General features: G+C 32.6%; 2 protein-coding genes across 19 annotated transcripts in view; one reads left to right on the forward strand and one right to left on the reverse strand.

The window, feature by feature from the left end:
- Window positions 1-22,014, forward strand: part of LOC119080723 (CUGBP Elav-like family member 4) — a 243,266-nt gene that overhangs the window by 28,959 nt on the left and 192,293 nt on the right. For 10 of the 18 annotated variants that reach the window (XM_037189209.1, XM_037189212.1, XM_037189214.1 and 7 more), the window contains exon 3: window positions 1,126-1,208. In XM_037189209.1, coding sequence (XP_037045104.1) covers window positions 1,126-1,208 — 83 coding nt within the window. Of the gene's footprint in view, window positions 1-1,125; window positions 1,209-4,131; window positions 4,833-10,651; window positions 10,702-22,014 lie in introns of those variants that run through there. The other 8 variants (XM_037189239.1, XM_037189224.1, XM_037189232.1 and 5 more) reach the window with 6 other exon arrangements.
- On the reverse strand, window positions 17,789-19,746 carry LOC119080705 (mitochondrial import receptor subunit TOM70-like). The gene is made up of 2 exons (XM_037189164.1): window positions 19,135-19,746; window positions 17,789-19,063 (listed from the first exon to the last, which is right to left on the reverse strand). The coding sequence occupies exons 1-2, from the start codon at window positions 19,646-19,648 to the stop codon at window positions 17,955-17,957; spliced, it is 1,623 nt and encodes a 540-aa protein (XP_037045059.1). The 5' UTR covers window positions 19,649-19,746; the 3' UTR covers window positions 17,789-17,954.

Consider the following 22,014-nt stretch of genomic DNA (forward strand, 5'->3'; position numbering starts at 1 on the left):
ATTTTATTAAGTCCTTCGCTGGCTGCCATAAAATATATTTCCCAATTTCGCGACTCTATATACTTCCGGCATAATACACATATTATACAGCGACTCACATAACATCTTTCATTCTTCCATATCGGGGCATTATTATGCAAAGTATCCTCTTCATATAACATAACTTTGACTATCAGAAAATTAATCGAATCTGGATTGAGTCTACCAGCAAAACTACACAATGCTTATGCATCATTTATTTTCAACTTCCATTTTTCTTCTTCTACCAGTTTCCCATCTTTTTGCACATTCCGTTTTTTTTTGTTTTCGGATGCACAGTTTTAAAAGGATTCCATGACATAAAATGCATTTTGTACAAAAGAACTGATAAATGTGTATAACTAAATACCGAGACTTGCATGCTGAATAGTCAAATGAGGGTATTTTAACTTACCAATATGTAATACAGATTTGGTATACTTATATGCTCTTCATGCGAGATTTATCTGTTCTTCAATCGTGAAAACTAAAGTGGTGGTAAATGCATAATGAGGATAATTGCTTGACTGTGTACTAAGTATTTAAAGTTTACATGCAGTGGAGGTTTTGTCGATTCAACACGAAAATGAATTGGAAACAGATTATTTGTCGTCTTAAATTTATTTTTTTCGTTGTTGTTGCAGTATTATAAAGCACTGAACCGTGATTCAATTGGGATAGATGATCGTGACGCGTTTACTCAAAATTTGAGTGTAGGAATACTCTGGGAGTTAGATATGAAGTTTTCAAACACACTGGAGCCTTCTTTTTGGGGAACACATCCCAGTGATAGATTACGCAACTTTGCTAGAACGTTAGAACAATGAAACTAATGACCCAATCAATTTTTACGGTTAAAAAGATCTGGTAGAATGCGTAGGTCCGTCGCAGTTCGCTTGCTTCATACTAATATGAATTCCCAAAACTTTAGTTATCATATGAGTTTAAACTAGTTAAAGCTATGGAAAATCTGAACTGAAATCCTCTACAATGCGGATACTCTGTTGCTTTTAAAGCTATTAAGTAGCTATTTCTGTCGGACACATAATTGTTTGTTAATTTAATGTTAACACAATTGATTAATTTGAATATGTTTTACCCAATTAGGTTGCGCTTTTTTGACGTACTTCAATCCAGAAAGTGCAGCAACAGCACAAAGCGCGTTGCACGAGAAACAAGCGTTACCTGGGGTGAGTAGTTACAATAATTTTAAGCTATATAATCAAATAATTGATCTGGACGGAAATGAGAACTTTTAAATTAACAATTTAATAAACAGGCCACGGTGCAGCAGAATTCGTCTGATTTTTGCCCAATAGGGAAACAACATTAGGAAAGAATGTATAATATCTATAAAAGAAATATAATCCCGATAAATCTATTACTTATTTTGTTTAAAGTTTTGTATAATGTTTGGTGGAAAACTATATCGATTCATCGACTACGCAAAATTTCTTTATTTCTTTAAAAAAATTTATCACAAGAGATCTAGACTTTTTTTTTCTTAAAGATCATTTGATGATCATCTCTCTCAATTTTGCAACACAAAAAATATGATTCAAAACGATGCACACTTCTAACTGCGAATATCTATCAAAATACTCTCTGTGCTCTCTCTACAACTATTAATCACTTTCAAGGACTTGATGGAAAAGCTACAAACCAGATGTCTTCAGACAACTTCTTATTCTCACTACAAATTTTATGTAATTTCGATGTCTGATGTTTAATGGGAAATGAATGACTGTATTTCTAAAGAACGAACTGTTTTTGGATACTAGACCTCTCATAAATCACTATCATGTTTCAAGAGCACAAATTCATAACATATCCGAAAATAATAATAAAAAATCGAAAATTGTTTTCAAATTAATCATAAAATGCAATTAAGTTTTGAAAATGGAATTAGCAAATTTTTTTTCGTTGGGATGAATTTTCATTAGTAGAATGTGAATATGTGCAAATTGAAAACTAAATAATTCTAAATTGCTTGCTGTAAAATGAAAACTAATATCTCCGTTGAGAGTATACAAACAGCACACATGTTCAAATTTAATAATAAATATTAAAATCTACACATGAACACATTAAACATTTAAATTTATACCGGGAGAAAATTATTGTTTTGCTAAACGTTTTACTGCTTTTTACTGCTTTACCAGCCAAGCAAATATAATATACATTTTGTTTGAATATTTCATTAGTAACCGAAAACGAAAATGTTTGTTTGGAATTTTATTCTAGCATAGGTGAAGAGCCCATCGACATCGTGGCTTAAAATAGGGAAATTGTTTGTTTTTTTTCGTTCCTTTTTCACATTAGTTTTAAGCAACAATGAACAGTGCACGCATCTAACATGTATATACGATAATATATCAAATGACTTTCAATAGAATATAAAATCACACGATAAAGATTTTGCCTCCACATCCATTCGTAACGTAATATCATTCATTTAAAGAAAATTTATATGCGAGAGTAAATTGAGTTGAATGGAATATATGGGAGAGCCATTCAAGCACTTTAATGCGAGCTGAAGTTCATATATATAAATGTATGTTCTAGTTTATGGTTGGAACATGTTTCAATTTTAGCGCGCATACATGATGATGATTTTATAAATAGAAATGTTATGTTTATTGAAATTCGGAAAAATGGATATGTTGAGTTTTGACTTACGTGATCGCCGCGTCATATATTTTAAAACAATTGAAAATATGTGAAACTAATGTGTGTATTGAGCTGTCGACTACTCAAACAGATATCAGTTTTGTGACGGTATTTGTCATATTTTATGATGTCAATATGTAAATGATGTAAAAGTGCAATGACTTGCAAATATTTTAACGTTGTTGTGGATGTTTTTTTTTTGTCATACTAGGTATACGTATTAAAAATACGAAAAGTGAACCTACGGTGGAAGATTAGGAAAATCAGTCAAGTGGTTGAAGGCCTTTCTGGTATGCCACAGCGATTTAGCAGCTATTGAAACAGAACTAGGTCTAGCGTATCCTACGAGTAAGTGAAATTCGCTGCTCCGTCGAACAATTGCATCAGTGGTTGGCTTTTAAGAATAACAAAGGTTTTCCCATTTTTCGTTCTTTTTTAAAAACACAAACAATTGATATGTTTGAGTGGGCTAAGCGTAACAAGCCTCGGACTAGAATAAGTCATAGACACTAATTGTTCTCTAATTCTAAAAAAAGGTTATGAATGAAAGGAGGAAATGCATATTAAGGTCAGGACCTATTATTGATATATTTACCAAATGTAGTGAAATTTACCTTAAGGCCAGTTCATGGCTTTTTACACATTTGCGATGTAAACGACTATGAACTTAAATTAACAAAAAATCGATGATTTTCATTTTCGGTAAATTCAACACATTTTCAGTAAATCTTGGAAGAACTTAATAAATTTCAGTAAATTCAATAAATGAAATGACATCGAAAATGACCCTGGTATTTAGCAAATCTATTACTTGATTTGATCTACAGTTTTTAACATTCAAAAGTATCGACATATTATACATTTCTTATTTCTCCGACTTCTCTCATTTCTCCATAACGAGTATATGACGATACTTTTGAATGTTAAAAACTGTAAGTATTTCCAACAAATTGAAATAAAACCTTTCGCTACATTTATATCTTTTTTGGTATATAAATCGACGTTATTTATTTTTGTCATCATTGTCGATAACAGATGATACGTAAGGTGTAAAATTATGTTCCTAGAGAATTACTTTATAATGCATCCAAGTCAACGAAAACTAGTTAATCACATGCAAACCCTCAACCGGTGGTGGCTCGAGATCCCTGTAAAATCTTTAAATTAAATAGTTTTTGAGTGTTACATTTACTTTTTCACAAATTTTTCCCACAAGAAATATAAATTTTAAATCCATTTTCCGAATCATATGTTTCTCTGGTTAAAATTCGTATACATTATACACACGTCTGTATTTATTCAATCCACATAGTTGTTGATATGATGGTAATAATAGTTTTATAAATTTTCACAAGTACAGCATATGTGTATATATACAGATAGACACATATGGTATACATATATACATACGTTACAGTGTTTGAGCGCTGGAAAAGCGGTCAGTTTCATTTCATACTTTGTATCAGTAGGAATGTTGAATTCGACCAACATTATTGCCATATCATATGCCGATTTGAGTGTATTATACACATGAAAAATCATTTTCCATGTTTTTGATTTATTATCCTTTGTGCGTTACGTCGGTCGGTTGTATGTAGTGTGTGTATACTTTTTCAAAAATACAAAAAAATATTTTTTTTAAAGTATAAAATAAAATGGAAAAGGAATAATGTGCTCGTGATTTTTATTTTTCCCTCTTCACTCTGTTTTCCATTTAGTTTTTCCCCACATTTAGTTTTTTTTTTCGTGTATGATTTCAATGTGTTTCTGGATTGTTGAATTTTAATTATTTTATAATAATTTTGTTTTACTGTTTTTTCGCTCTCATTTTTTTGTTTTGTTTCGAACGGAAAAACATTTGGAAATGTTTCGTTATTAGTAGTAATCTGTGAACGAAGGTTTTTTTGTTGATTTTGGCACTAACAAAGAATCGCTTTCATCCGACTACACCGTTCGACCAAAAATAAAATAGAAAAAGTTTTATCGAATTCAGTTCTGTTGTTATTGTATTTTCTTTTGTGGCAGTTTAATTTTTTAATATTCTTCGGTAAATATTTACCTGAGTGAATTTCAACACAAATATGGATAACATGTACGATATGATAATGCTGTCAGATTTAACAGGAGGATACGACTCACTAATGGTAATGTTTTTAATCGTAAACAGACATTTTATTAAATTAATTCAACAAGTTTTCGTTTATTTGAATTCAACGAGAAATAATGTGACATCCGTGAAATCGACACATTTTGATATTGTCGATCGTAGATGGTACAATATCGAGAAATGGACAGACAATTTGTTGATGTTCGGAGGGTGGTTTAGTGCAATTGTCGGTTTGGCATGATGTTTATATAGACTATTAGAAAAAAGATTCTGTGCCTAAAGCAAGGATTGTTTTATAAATGACATTAACAAGTAGTTAGAGAATAGTTTTTAAAGAACTGACTTTGTGATTTCAATAAAAAGACTGTCACATTGCAGGGGCGCCGACTTCTAAGAACAAGTGAGGCTTGGGCACGACTACTCAAAGTTTGATTGATACTGGGCACTAGCGCTTTTAAAGCAAAATGAATGAAAAATGTCTCGTGATCACAAATACTCACAAATACAAGTCTGTCACATTGAAGTAGCTATATCATTTTTAGATCACTGTAAATATCTCAGAAAATTTGCGATGCGTGGATACACCGACTACTTTACAGTGACCCTCAATTTGCTAGTAAAACGTTTGCTAAAAATAAATTTTGACGAACCCTCCTTCCGAAAAGTTTTTCGTCTTAAACTTTTCTGTGGTTGACAGAACTTCAAATGAAATTTCTAGAAAGTTTTTACGGTTCACTACATCTTTCGTTGTTTTCCATTAAGATTACGACTTCAATAAGGTATGCTAATAGTGTTATTGCGCAGCATTTATCTCTTGAGAGTTGTCGTTCAGTCAGTCGGAACGAAATTCTTATAGAAAAACTTTTCGTTGAATATGTTGTAAACCATTTACCAATGTGATTACCGAATCTATTCCTTCTTTACACATAGGAATTTTAAAACTAATTGAAAGAAAATCTTTTACTTCATTATTCTTTAACGCACATCTCTTATAATTTTTGTCGTTGACGATTTCAAATGACATTAGACTTTAAACCTATTTTTGGTAGAGTCAGAATTTATATCCAAACATTAAAGTTCAATATACTAAGACCCCTACTTAATTTTCTATAAAAAAAATTAATGAAATAACCACAAATTTTCATAGAAAAAAGCAACCATACCCCCATCGCCAAAAGGTTTTATATTCGGAAAATTTAATAAAGATCTGCGTTTAATCTGTTTCTAAGGTAAATTGAATTTTTATGTTATATGGATCGCCTATATGGTTGGTTCATTATATTTACGAAAGTTAAAAAAAATTCATACAATATATTCCATCTGCTGATTGAAAAACGGATTTAAAAATTTTTTTATAGAAGAATTTTGTATACAGAATCTTAAACAGAATAAACAATTTATTCGTTGCGTTCTATTTTCGTACTCGTAATAATAAACATTACATTGATTTTCCAAAAGAGTTATAAGAGCCCAGTGAGTCGGTCGTGCAACGTTTATAATGAAAAATTGAGTTAAAATTATACACACGATCGATTTGATGGTAGTTGTTTTATTGGTATTATTGTATCGGATTCATTAAAATAAAATATTATTATTTTTTGTATCTTTCTTTCATTGATTGAGTTATCAAAGGCGGAAAAGCTGATATTGGTTTCGTATTATAATTATTTCTTTTTATAAATATTCAAAAACAAAAAAAACTATATTTTGTGATTTCTACTATTTCTACTATACTTCTTCTTTTAACATTCTTTTCGATTAGTCATTGTGAAAATGTAGATGCTTATTGGATGACGGGATGACTGGATTGGAGTTTTAGTCATTTCTATCACATTGTATTTCACACTTTTACACCTGTGGGTATTGAATAAGTCTTGCCTCTTCAACAAAAATGATTTCTTAAGTTTGAATATGAAGAGGCTTACGGAAGCTAGGATCAACAGAGTAAGTGAAAGTTGGGTTACTGGACAGTTGTTTTTGTAACACTTAACGAAGAGATTCAGTTCAGGTGGTATCTATCTTCGTCTTATATCAAAATAAACTGGGCTCAAAATTAGATTTTATATTCTGTGTGGTTTAAAAGTTTTTCTTGTTCCACCCGACCAATAGCGCTTTCAAAGGTAATACAATAATTATGTCCTTCTGACCTTTCATTCAATTTAGTCGAAACTATCAATTACATTCGGTACCAACTACATAAATACCGAACGATTTAACCTGTTACAGACGGCAAGCATATGACCAGTATTAATATAATGGTCTATTACTTCCATCGACCAAAGTATTTTTTAGTCAGTTGACTTCAAATCTTGTACTTCAATTTTTTAACATGCGTTTTACTGTATACCGTACAATATTACTCAGAGCTTGTCATTATTTTTCTCGTCATTATCGATAACAGATGAATGAGAGGGCAAAATTACATAATTATTGTATTGCATCGATCAAATCTTGTACTTTAATTTTTTAAACATAAAGGATCATATTACCCAGAGCTTGTCAATATTTTTGTCATCGTTATCGAAACCAGTTTATGTGCTAAAGTTAAAAGTTAATGAAGTAAAAGATTGTGATCGGCTGATTTGTTAATGAATGATCGAATGAAATGTGGAAATGCGTCAAACACTAATACTAATACTGTACACTTGCCTTTTATGAGTTTTCTCAGCAGGAACTGAAAAATGATGCTCTCTGTTCTCTAAATTTAGGTTAGGCCTTGCAAGACCCAAACATACAGGTTGTTTGTGTCGATTTTTCAAGATATAATAAAAATGCTAGAGGGATCGTGATTGTCTCTTAAAAGCCCTGGAGAAGGATTACGGCATCAATTCTCTATCATCTATTCTATGTCAATTCTACCGATGGTGTACGATTAACTATTTCACTGAACGATGTTGCTGAATCTCGGCCAATTTAACGGAAAAATATTTTTTTTTACTCGACGGACTTTATTCAAATAAAATGTGCTATGACCTCAGGACTCACCGAAAATGAGCACCGTGTGAGAGACAAAATTTTATTTTTTCAATTTTGGCTTTGCTTACTTTTTGTTGAGTAGAAACCATACTTATTTACTGTTCAAGAGTCATGTGCTATATGATGACATTTTGTTTCACTAAAAACCGTATCGGTAGAATTGAGACAAGAGAGCTGATTCCTGGAGATAGTTGAAAACTCGTTTTTACTGTTATTTATTGCCTCGTTAACCTTTTACATATGGCAATCTTTATCAATATTATTATAATTTCAAGTCTATTGCGTCTGTTAACACTAACAACATAGAAACCTCTTACTTCAATGACTACAATGTAGTATGGTTCATCGTTATATCGGTCGTCGCTGTCGGTGACAGATGAAATAGCCGCAATAAATATGTAGCATACGGATTTTGATTTTTCCCCCTTTATAAAAGTTTGAATATCAGATCGAAAAGTATATCAGAGTGTTCGGTTTTTTGATTCACGTTGCGGTTCAGCCAGATTTATTTATTTCTCTTACCAAATAATTTTTTGTGTGCAAATATATTTCGTTAAAAAACGTAGAAAGTTTCATTTTTACATCTAACCCCAAAAACCGAACCATTCATAACACATTGGTAGTACGTTCCATTAACATAAGTGAAAGTACTACATTATTGCTAAGACATGCATGTTTTTTCAAATAAATAATGCCGGTAATTTGGAATTACGAAAACGCAAAGGGTTTTCAATCAATTACTCGGTTCTCAATGTATTGACATAGAAATCGGATCCTAATATCGAATTTCATATAAACAGATTAGCCAGACGAACATGGATATGCTTTTCTGTGCAGACATTTCGTTAAAATAATTTGATTTATTCCAACCGTTTTCACAATGTTATACTTATGATATATAGCGTTCGTTTACAAGTGGAAGAAATTGTATGCATATTCTTCTTTTGTTCTTGTTGTTGTTTTATTTGAAAAGTAAAGCTTCTCACTCTGTCGGGTTCTATAAACAGTACAAATTTTCCAAATCTAATCTTTGTGTTTTAATACAACTAAACAAGTAAATAGACTTTTACCCGACGGTGCTCAGAATAAATAGTCGGAATGTAATTTTTTTTTTTCATAAGGTATATTTACAGCAATGATTCCTTCAATTGGTCTCAAAGTCATCCGTTTTGTCGCTTTTTAGTTGACTTCTCAAAAGACTGAATGAAATCTATTAATTCAATAGTTTTAACATTAATTGGACTATATAGGATATCCATTGATTTTGTCGTCGCTGTCGACAACAGATTTAATGATTTTATTGCGATACGCTTACCGACACTAAAATTTAGAGTGTTGCTGTTTTCTTTGCTCATATTCGCGTCCGAGTATTAAATGTTTTGTTTAAACCAATTTCTGATTTGCTGTTCAACAGACAAGTCGCTTGCTTTCTCGTATAAACTCTGTGGGCATATCTTCTCATTCTGCTAATATGTTCGAGCATTTCACGTTCGCAATTATAAATATATTCGTTTCTAAACATTATACCGAATTGTAACTTATTATTTATGTCAATCACTCACAGCATCTTTAAAATTATAATATTCGTCTTTTGAGATAATAGAGTGACACACGATACGGTACGATAAATACATATTTGTATAATAGCACTGTTCTAATAGTTTCTGACTCAAAGTGATCTCATTAAACGAATTACAAATAATTTTCCAAGCAATATTGGTAAGTGAGTGAGTCTATGCATATCCAAAAAATGATTATAATTATCGTCTGCAGTCTAAATCCAGATAGCTAGTTCTTTGGGAATTAAAACAATTAGCATCACAAGTGTTTTTCGAAAACCTAACGCAATAACATAATTATGAAAGAGTCACCGCTTAAAATAAAACAGCAATTCTTACGAGGAGTAACATCTTCAATTAAAATTTTATCGGTGAAGATCGTGAACTTATACCGACCCCAATAGTTTTAACTCAAAGCTACAGGATAGTAACTTATACGAGAGTTACAGCTAATACGGCCACTTGTAATAGGGCTTATATCCCGTAAGTGTACCCGATAAACTAATATTAGTCACAATTTATATTTGCGTAATTCCTACAAGTTGTAGTCTTTTTTTTGAAGGGAAGGGACTCGCTTCGAGTAAGGTAGCGACGAGATTTGTCCATTTTAATAGCTACTGTAGAATTTCACACAAATATTCTATTTTTAGGCGTTGAAGCGCTAGCATGTTAGGTGGAAGATATTTGAGAGTTGAATAAGTAACCACATTCACGTAAATCTAGTACTTCAAGGTATATTTGGCGGACAATTGGGTTGAATAAACGTATAAGTAATAAAAAATTAAATCAGAGAAACGTGTCTCAAATAATAATTTGGTTGTCTCCGTTCAATTCCATCTTAATAATCATTTTAAAATGTTTACAACCAAATTTAATTTACATTTATTTCAACAACAAAGATGAAACCTGCGAACACATTAACAAAGTGAATTCAATAATAACTTAAATTCAATTGCTTTTAACTCTTTATACATCTGAAACAAAATTTGAAAAGAGCAAATTAGAATTTCAAAAGCTTTCCACAATTTCCATTTTTTTTCTGCCTTTCAAAGCAAAAGATTGACGAGGATTAATGATAGCTAGAAGGAGCAGATATTTGCAAACTGAAAATTTACTGCTGAATTATGCATTTCAGTTTTCTCTCGTAGCCTTCATTGAATAATTCTATATTCCTTTAGTAAAATAAACTTTTTTTTTCTCTCTAATACATAATTTATAAATATTTTCTACAATTTAACAACACATTTTTAAGAGGAATGCCTCATATGTGTGTGTAGTCGTTATATATACGTTCAGATACATAAACTACGGTTTTTTACAGGTATCCCTTGGAATAGAAGAGAATGGCTCTTCGCGAAGGAATATGAATCGGTATGTCACTTTTTGTATTCAAAAGCTAGTACATGAAAGTTTTTCGTAATGTTTTTTTTTATTTGTCACATAATTCGTAAAACAGACTCCAATTATTGTTGTTGTAAACGTGTTATTGAGTTGTCGTTGAAATTTGATAATTGTTCGTTCCGAAAAGTTTGTTTGTTTTACATATTTTCGGAGTTGCATTCAATCTCGACTAAATTTTTATTTTTTATTTCTAACAAGCAAACATATTTTTAGCATAAAATCGTACGTGTTTCAGTGGAAGTTTTTTTTATTTCCTGTTTATTAAACTCAAACTATTATTTTTTTCCTCATTTTTTTGAAATATATTTTATTGGAGAAGTTAAACGTTCTGTTCAACTCTTTACTGCACATTTATTGTATTTTCACATAGAATTGCTTCCCGTATTTATATTTGTTTTTTTTTTTTCATTGATGTTGTTGAATTTATAATTAAATGATGTTGTTACTGGCTTTTGATGCATTTTGTGTCATTTTTTTATATTTATTGAATATTTATTATCTCTGTCTATCATTCATTCCCGGACAGTGTTTTACAGCCTATTCAAATATTATCCATTGAACCGATCATGTAATTTGATTTATATTTTTATTTTATCCAAATGTGTACACACACCAGGTTACAATTAAATACAATTTTTGTAATCGCCGGAAAAGTTTTGAGGTAATAATTGCTGCTTTCCAATTTACATCGAAAATTATGATTCGTGGGTGACTTGCAGTTCGGACTGTACCGGCAATATGTTCCCGTAGGCATGATTTAAATTGCTCAATCATACTCGCATAACAATATTTCATTTTTGTTCCGCTACTCGTGATTGGTACACATGCAGTCAATTTCATTTTCTTTTCGTTGTTCATATTCGTCAATCAATGTTTGCTGTTTATGAGGAAAAATTACTTGTGCATAAAATTACAAAAATTGGAAGCATTTTTAATGTTTTGAAATTAACTATTTTTTGGTCGTAATTAATTCATTGTAGATCTGCTCGTAAGTGAATGTATCATTCGATTCTTAAACCAGCAACTAGAGTTTATGGTAGAACAGTCTCTATTTCTATTTTATCAAATATTTTATCTTCAGAATTTGATGAGGTAGATTAATCAAATATTTGAACGTTGGTAAATTAGGCCAAATAAGAAGTAATATGGATCAAGTAGCGGTAGTACGTATTAACATGTGCCTTTGAGCTCTTACAGGGCTAATGGACATCTGGCATTTAGTGTATCAGACATTTAGATCATATGGTATTTAGTGCATCTATAAGTTTTCGACTGTTTGATCCTGTCGACTTCAGATCAATCAAGTGAGAACAGATGTCGTTGACTTTATCTAAATTAATATGGATTCCTTCAAAATATTTAAAAGGTGATTTTAGACTCGAGGCTACAATGAGAATGTTAATATACATTCATCAGCGCTTATAAGCTTTGACAGCAATTGAGCTAATATTTTTAAGGTGACATCTGTTATCGACAGTGATGCTTAAAAAATAAGAGATGAGCTTTTGCTAAATGCTGTCTAATAAATTTTATGTTAAATTTATGAAGTTATAGATTTACGTCTTTTGAAAATTATTGGATGTAAAGATCTAGCAGGTTCAATCAGAATGCTTAGGAAGAGCCTATCGAAAGATTAATTTCATTTTAAGAAAACTAAGGAGAAGCCCAATTACCCCAAATGACCACTCCGAAAATACGGAAAAAATAATTAGTTTCGTTAATATCAAACACGTTTTCTGCTACAGAATTGCAGAATGCAAGTTATTGTGTTATTCAATAATCACAGTAAAATTGCAATGAACAATGCTCATGTACTGAGAAGACAATTGTAAAAGTAAAATAGCAATGCAGTGTGTTCCTAATCTTATCTTCATTGTATGAAATTCGGACACATGCCTTGGGCAAATTATAAATTCCGAAATTCCCACATACATTACATATCCAAATTTTATCGAACGAAGTATATGCATTTTTGATTATCCAAAAACAGCCGGCAAAACCATATGTTGCTACAACCACATAAATTGCTAGCCTTGTCTCCGTATATATATCAAAAAGTGTACCTCCGCTCGCTCTCTCCACTACCATGTTTATGAAATAGGCGGAAAACTAAATATTTTTCGCATTTCAAAAATTCACAGTTTATATTGTGGGGGTCTGTGATGTGTACTACGGCTTTCCGTAATATAAAACATACCTAAAACTTGTGCCAAATCGGGTGTCAGAAAGATAAAATAAACACAAAACTTACATAAACACCATAATTTTCCTGTGACTGTGTTACTGTACATTTTGTATGTTTTGGTGCGAAATGCTGTGAGTGTGAGCCCATGGTGTTTTTGGATCTATACATTCGTTACATTTGTGTGAATGGATGGCGACCAAAGTAACCATTTGTGTGTTATATGTGGAATGAGTGAATAACAATAAATTATGCGTTTTATGGCATTATTTTACACACAAACGTGCGAAACATAATAAAGCATTTTGTCGCCGCAATTAAGGACCTTAAATGAAGCCCTTTTGAGGGTGGTTTGAGTTTAGAAAATATAATGTTACGAAATTTTGCCAGAATGGATGTGTTGTTATTATACAATACATTTGTGTGTACACACCGTAGATCGTATTATTATTTTGATATAAAAGGCTAAAGATGCTGACGAGATGAGGGTGATGGGTATAATATTTATATTTTATTTTGAGAAATGAAAATCCTTTTTATTTTCTCTGAATGGAGATGGTATAACATAGTGTGAAAGAGTGAAAGAGAGAAAGGTTTTGGGGTGGTGGTGGTATGGCAGAGTCATATCGTGCCAGGGGTTTTAAATGAAAAGACGAAGAAAATGGTTTGTTTGTCAGAAATAAACACACAAAGGACAAAACTTTCTTTTGTCGGATTATATATTTGTTCTGTACAAATTTGGAACGCTGTAATATTGCTATAGGGTACAGCACCAGCCATCCACCATACACACAATCCTTATTTCATGTCAAAGTTAAATGAACAATAATCTAGAATTATAATTCTTCCATTCTATACAATCCATATTTTTGGTACATTTAATCTAAATGTCATGGTAACCGAAAATGGTAAACGTTATATATAGAGAGAATGTCATATGTCAACCCTTTTTATCACGATTTTCCTTCGTTTAAAATAACCCTCGACTATAATGCTGCTGGTCGAAACGATAAACATCAAAAATCTGAGAGAATTATATATAATCTTTTTCGGTATATATCTCGATACAAATGTATACACACACCCATATAGCCTACCTATAAACACAGTAGCATAAGTTAAGGGAAAATAAAAGAAAACTAAAGTAAGGGAATCAACAACAAACCAGAGAAAAATTACACAGAAAAAAAAGAATTAAAAATATGTAGGAGCAGAAAACGTAAATCGATACGCTTTCCAACCGCAGCACATTTTTGTTTCTTCGTGGCTCTTTAAAAAGTTTTTGATTTTCATTTCGATTTATACAAAATAATCGAACAAATTGAACGAAAAAAAAATTAAATGTGAGCTAAGAGGATTCGCTCTTGGAATATACATATACATAACCATTAAATTGCATTATAAAACCCCCACACAATAAAACAAAAACAAAAAAAAAATACGAAGGAAAAACCCCGGTTCCAGGAGATAATTTCCTTCGGGAAATTGTATTTTATTCAATACTGCAAAATGAAAAGGCTCAATTTTATTGGCGATGGAAGTATTATTCTTTCCGTTAAAAATTAAATCATATTAAAGAACACAGTGAAATTCAGACGGAAATGGAAACGTATTTGACAAATATGTTTCTGATCGAAAAACCGTATTGCTGCTCTGAATGCACTGCCTTCAATTTACAATTACATTCGATTCCCGAAAGAGTCAATGTCGAGTATTTTGCTTGTCTACATTTCCTACTTCTAAATGCAAAAAAAAACGATGCATCAATTCAACATTCTATTAAGGTAGTTTAGAGTTGATGACATATTTGTTCATCTGGAGAGTGATTACGGCGTCAGTTCTCTGTTCTCAATTCTTCCTGATGAACACGGTTCGCAATTTTTTGAAAGATGTCACTGCAACAAACCTGGTGTCAAAAGAAAAATAAATAATTTTTTAGTCGACGAATTTTAGTTAAATAAAATGCCATCGTATAGCACATGACCTCAGGAATCTGGAACAGTAATTAATTAATTTTTAGATTGGGCCTTGGCGAAAAAAAATGATATGATGAAACAATAGCAAACGTTTTTTCAAACCGTTATCTCCAAGAAAATGTATGGCAATTAAAAAGGTAATTATTTTTCTGTTGATAGTGCGTTTGTTGCAGCGACATCTTTCGAAAAATGACGAACCGTTCTCTATCAGGTAGAATTAGGAAAAAAACCGACTCCATAATCCCTCTCCTGTTCCAAGTTGGTTTTTTTTATGGAAAAGTATATTATTAGTAAAACTGAGCTTTAAAAGAATGTTCCGGGTCTACTTCCATCTCGTCCAACCATAATGAATCATAGAATTTCAAATGCATGCTTAAGTCCTAAAATTTTCCACTATAGTCTGGTATCTGGTCTATGATCTAAGTTTTAAAAAGTCGTAGGTTCACTTTTTTGAGACAAAAAATCGCTTTCCGCTTGAGCCTGAAGTACCAGTGAAGAGATTTAGTCGAAAATATTAAAGTTGTTTACATATTAGTTATGTAATAGTAAAATTAAGATCTTCTCCAAGTGATGTTAAGTCTGTTCTATACGCTGAATAAACTAAATAAATATTAGATTACTTAAATATCTACTGGTTTGGAGCTTGTTTGAAAATCGAGCCAAATAAAGGGCAATTTTTCCTCTTTTCCTCTTCCAAAATTAGTCAACTAGTCAATATTAGGAATTCACTTCTACTAATCAAGATTCCATTTCAATAAAAGTTGTCAATACACCTTAGCTGAATACGCTGTTATACACTAAAATTTTCAATCGAAGTGAAAATTTGCAATTGAAACACTGTCACCCAATTTACTTTTAACAGCTTTTGAAAAGGAATGTCGATTTTGATTACTAAATTAGTTTTGCACCGTTGCGTTGTCGACAGTGATCCATAAATTTTACAAGAACGGTAATTAGTTTATGCCAATTTTATTAATCGAAGCTGTCCATCAAATTGCTATCTTTTTTTCCTTTCTAAGTTCAATTCGCATTTATATTTCACATTTTCCATCATAAAATGCCAACGTTGTGCATTTCATTGCCGTCCACACACATTCACGAAGCTCCTCAATATCACGTGAAATATCACGTTTTATGGATTTAAATTGCCTAGGCATTTAATTTATTTGTAGCTAATTTCTTCGTTTCTTCATTTTAATGAAACAGTCGAAATCTATGCGTTTTGATTGCCATTAAATTATCCATGATACTTAAAAAGAAAATATAGAAAATATGATGAATCAGCTCGTTAATAATGAAATAGGTATAGTACCCTTTGCCCTAACACAGTTTTACATACAACATCATTAAAAACTTCCTTCAAAGTTAACTTCACATTAAAGCTCAAGTGAAAATTCCATTATGAAATGGTAATTGATCACTCAAATCATCAAAACAGGCCAGCACGTAATAATAATAATCATAATTTTTCCTCATCGTGTTTGATGGTTACGTGGGTTGGAAATTTATTAAAATTATATGTGTGTTGAGTGAAGATATATTTCATAATTTCACTCAACAAAGTTTAGCCGCCGTTTATGGTGCGGTTCGGTGAATTTTTTTCTTTTCATAAAAAGGTGTTCGTACAAATCAATAAAAAGAAAAATACAGAAAAATGTCAAGAACGGAGAAAATATGTAACGCTGAGCTGTGTGTTCTGTGCATTAGTGCGATTTTTTTAGAGCTTTAAGCTTTGGTAAATTACAAATTACAACGATGAATTACTTTTCCCTAAAATGTGTGTGTGTGAAATATACCACCGAACAATTTAATGACGAACAATTTACATCAAATTAACCTTTTGCTAACATGAATTAACACTTCAACAGAAAGTACAACAGAGGAACAAAAATTGTGGAAGTGTGACACTAATTTTGCATTAATTTTACTAGCTAAAGAAAAAGTACAAACGGGAAAGTTGAAATAACGAAATAGGTCGGATGCGCTTCGTTTATTTTCATTACTTTTATTCTTTTATGCAAACGAACTTTAGTATTTAACATTAGCTCGAAATTGCAACGTACAAGGGCTAACAAACAAAAGGTAATGTCACTGTTACTGTCTGATGAATAATTGTGGTTTTAAATTGTGCAAAGAAGATCGTTAGTTTTCATAAAGTATTTATGTCAATTTGAAATTCAATTGTAGTTGTTTTAGAAAAGATCGCTTTTTTACTGGCCGCGTCATTATTGTGAGCAGTCTGTTTTTGCAGTAATTAGGTTCAGTAATTATAATAATTTGTACCTTTTGCCAAAAAGGCTCTCTGACATTATTGGGTGAAGCCACATGTCTACGAAACTCTAGAAGATGTGTATTTTGCTTCCGAAGTATAGTGTTAGGGGAGGCTAATTTTTGATTCTCATCACAAATGATGATATTACAGTTAGAGACAGTGAAGTTTCAACATGAAATTTTTTCAGCTGCTTTTCATCTGATCCACACAATCACAACTGTTTATACGTTTTTATACGGCTTTACCACTACCACGCAGTGCGTGTAGCAGCTTCAACCGTGTGAACAATTATAAACAGTTTTGATTGTATGTGTGAATCAGCTGAAAAACAGTTGAAGCAAATTCATGCTGAAAGTTCAGTGCCTCTAACTGTATTAAATGAACAGGATTTTACTTTGCAGTAGTGCTTAGGGAGGTTAGTTGTCGCGAAGCAGTAATTTGACTTAGGCATTTTTAAATTCTGGCAGGTCCTAGGTGACCTTTAAGCCAATCAATGACTTGTCCAATTTTGCCTTATATTGGATTATCTTTTAAGAAATTCGTAATGTTACACTGTTAATGTTCACACATCACACCCATAGTAAACTGCTTCATTTTATGTTTCCAGACAAATTGATAAATGCGATCTCGTTTTTATTCGAACATTTATTTCATTTTTGCAGTTTACAAGAAAAAATCACTCAATTAAAAGTAACATTACTGGCATACATAAAAGATTCTGCTTATCTTGTCAAACCAAAATACAAACATGACAATCATTTGTGTCAAACATAACACAGACATGTCTCTCCGCTTACAATTTATCCCAGAATTTGTAATGAATTATTTTCTTCAGCAATTGTTGACGTCGTTCAAACATTATTTTGAAATCGTCTTCTTTCAAAAAATTGAACATCGCCTTTGTGCACACCTCAATTGCCTTTGCATACTCAAACGTTGTTGTGTCGAAGTATTCGAGCAATCCCTCAAAGGAATTCGGATCGTCCTTATGGGCTCGAATTGCTTGTTTGTAATAACCGACACAAGACGGATGTGTTGGCTGGAGTTGGCCATACAACGAAATTATGTCTCCCAAGCGATTCGGGAAATCTTTCCTGACTTGTCTGAGCATTCGACTGGCCTTGTTAACGTCCAGCTCGATGTAGAAGCCGATCAACAGAACTCGAGGCGTAAGTTCCAATGGAAAACGTTCGATTAAATATTCCAACGAGCGCATCATGAAACCCAATGAAGCGAGCTCATCCGAAATGTAATTTGATTTTGCGCGCGCCATTTGAAATTGGAGATCGTAGACATCGGGAAGAATGTTAGCGCATTTCTCCAGAGACTTGAAGAAACGGTCATCCTTCACAGCGAATTGAAACAGTGCACAGCTTTTGATCACATTGAACAAACCGGTGTTGCCATATTGGTCTTCGAGTGATTTCAAATCACGATCGGCCTCTACGAATCGACCGTTGCGGTTGTAGAGATTGGCACGACACAATTTCGCTTGATCTTTTACAGTTTCAGGAATTGTCACATCCGAAATGATATCATTCATTCGTTTCATATCTCGTTGCAAATCGTCGTTTACAGTAGCCGGTGACTGAATCACCACCGAACTCATGTAAGCTTGAAGAATGTAACTTTGTGCTAAGTGTTTTCCCTTTAACAAAATTTCCTCGTCACAGCCAGCCATAATCTCAGTAATGTTTAAATCCTTGATGCCTGCCATTGCGCGAAGATATCCGGTTAATGGTTTGTTGTCCGGATTATCTGGGACCGGCACACTTATCGGTTCAAAGACGCCACAGTTTTTCACGAATCGCATATGCCGATTCAAGCATAAATCGCAAAATAACGATGCAGCATCCATTTCGTCATACGCTCTCCTCCACTGGATGAACTCAGGATCCTTATCTGAAACGAATGTTCAGAACGAATCCTATTTCCAATTAATCGTCAACGATGCCGATAGAAATTTGACCTACCAATTTCGGCAACGATTTCTACAGCCGTATTGATATAGAGCTTATTTCTGAAGCGTTCCAGCACGCAAGCCTGCATGATGTCTTGTAGAGCCCGATAATATCTCTTCTGAACGTAGTAACACATCGCTCGACGATAATAAGCCTTCGAATAGTGTTCGTTTAACTCAACTGCCTTAGAAGCATCCAGAATTGCGGCCGTAAAATTTTTCTGTGTAGCATAAGCTGTGGCACGATTTTGATAACAAACACCCAATAGAACTACACCTGACTTTGAATCCATTCCTTCAAGAATGTCAATCGCCTTATTGTAGTGCTGAATGGCATCTTCGTACCGATCATTTTCAAAACAAGCATTGCCCGTATTCTTTGCTGCAATGGCGCCACGAAACTTCGGATCATTATCATTGCTTGATATAGAACTGATCTCAGTCAAATTGTTCGGTAGAAAGACAAAATATTCAGAGGTCTTAGCATTGCTGGATTTTTGTTTTAATCGTTGATTGATGGTTGCCATTTCTTGTGTCGTTTAGAATAAAAATTGTGCAAAATACCGTGAGACAGACACGGGGTACGGTCATATCAGGTTGACAATCAAATTCAAACTGAAAATAATAAACTGTTCTCTTCTAATGATGAGTATTTTGATGCTATCTTCTTTTAACTCTTTCGATTTAGCATTCTGTATGGCAACTGAGATTTGTAAGTGGAAACTGTGGTTCCGGGATAACAATTTACAATTAGATAAGAAAATCACATTTTTATCCGAAGACACATAAGTTTCAGAGGCGAGAGGATGTTTTACAAACAATAAAAACGAGATTAAGCAATTTGGCAGTTCCATGCAAATATTGTATTTTACGTGTTACGGCATGTTTCATTTTCATTTACATTGCCTAATCACGTAAAGCATTGTACTTACGAGGTTCCAAGTTGTTATTTGACAAGTGGGGAGCACCCCACTTATCAAATACACAACTTGGAACCTCGGAAGTAATATACTATTATTAGTTCATTCCAATTTAACGTCAAGTCACTTTCCATGCATAAAATCAGCGCACTTCAAGCATGAAAAAAATCATACTCTGTTTGGCAACTGTCATTTAAAGCACTTTTGCTTGAAGTGCGTTGATAATTTCTCCATAGTAGACGAAATTTATTGTATAAAATTGGGGTGTTGGTTAGCCGAATTGATGGGCGATATTTAAGATTTTCATAGCACTCTCTAGCAGAATAACAAAAATATTTTCAGTCATAATTCAAATAGACGACTTCAAATGCGAGTTTACTGCCTTTAGACCTCTACTTAAATATTGTAATATTTTGTGTCGTGCACAGTTGACAGTCGACGTCAGTAAAATTTGACAAATTTACTTCAGCTGTTTTGCAGCTAGTCCACATAAACAAACAATAATGCGCTTATACGGTGTGAAATAGTGTACTGTTGTTTGTATCTTGGACCAGCTGAAGGAAATTCAAGCCACTGAAGTTTTTCCTGTAACTTTTGTCACTAATTAACTATTCAAGGCAGACTTATGTCCACACAGAGAAATAAAGGTTTATTTATAATGCTCAAAGTCATGAGTTATCGATTCCAGTTTTTGTATTTCCATATTTTACCGAATTTATTCAAAGTCTTAAGAAAAACCTAAATTTGGTTTAAAAAAATATTTAAAAATTAATGGATCTATTCAGTCGAATATATGCATTCAGTCGAATATTTTTCTAATGGCCACGATTTTTTTCCCTCTTATTGATCTTACCAATACATTCCAACACGAAAAACATAGCGCTAACGAACTAATAACCGATATATCTATAAGAGGTATAGAAGTACACGAACCTCAAACTGACAGGTATATGAATAAGAAGTTTAAAATATTCTAAAGTTCACAGAAGCATGCAAAGAGTTATTATGAAAATGAAAATAAATCATCTATCGATCCAATCAACATTCTGTAGGAGAAGAGTTCAAATCTGAATGATATTACATACATACCATGAATACCATATCGAGTAGGGTTACCGTACTATATAATTTAAACGTTAAGTACATCGCCTTATAAAAGCGAACTTGCATTCTGTAATATTATTTCTACCTGAAATACGTAGAAGAGGCGTTTTTCATTGCTGGATCATTTATTTTCTTTATATTTTGTGAAAAATAGAATTCTTATCATCAGCTGATCAGATCAAACACAGATGGCGCTAAGGCTGAGACATAGCTTACTACGCAATTCAAATAACATTAGCAACTGTAACACAATTGTCTCCAAATTTGAGAAGTAAGGCTCGTTATAAGAACAATACTAAATTTTGTGCAATGTCTTAGGATTAGGATAGCCAGAGAAATATTGAAATTTGTATAAATCCTATGTCAGTCAGCAATAATTGGTTTGAATACCTTCGGAATCACTCTGTTATTTTGCTACACCAAATCCGTTCCACTACACTAAAGACACTAAATACACGGTAACCTTTCCCTCATTGCTCTCAAAGCATTTTGTATAATATATCGGTACATTCTGTAAGGTTGAATTTGATTTCTTGGTACAAAGTGAAAAGTTTCATCTTTGTACATCAAACAAACAACAAAACTTGGGGATGTGTTCACCAAACCAAAGTCTAACAATATTTTTTTTGAGGACACATATAAAGTCTCTCTCTCCTACTCAGATAACATCATCCAAAAGTTTATATGTGCTTTTTGTGTGTATGTGTGTTAGATGTATCAAGAGTGGCATGTAGGTTTGGGGAGGTCTGAGTGTTTCTGGGTGATGTATACCAGTGATTGTTTTGCGAGAAGTTTCTTAATGACTTAATTCAATCAAAATACCGAAAAAAAGTCTTAATTTGTTGTCTAAGTGGTACATATCGCTGGTA

The sequence above is a fragment of the Bradysia coprophila genome, unplaced genomic scaffold (genome assembly GCF_014529535.1).
Source record: "Bradysia coprophila strain Holo2 unplaced genomic scaffold, BU_Bcop_v1 contig_350, whole genome shotgun sequence".
NCBI classification, from domain to species: Eukaryota; Metazoa; Arthropoda; class Insecta; order Diptera; family Sciaridae; genus Bradysia; species Bradysia coprophila.

Excerpts from the sequence above, each read along its gene's own strand:
- LOC119080705 (XM_037189164.1), bottom strand. The coding sequence starts at position 19,648 with ATGGCAACCATCAATCAACGATTAAAACAAAAATCCAGCAATGCTAAG. Across the intron at positions 19,064-19,134 it reads AGAAATCGTTGCCGAAATTG|ATAAGGATCCTGAGTTCATC; the intron begins GTAGGTCAAATT and ends CATTCGTTTCAG.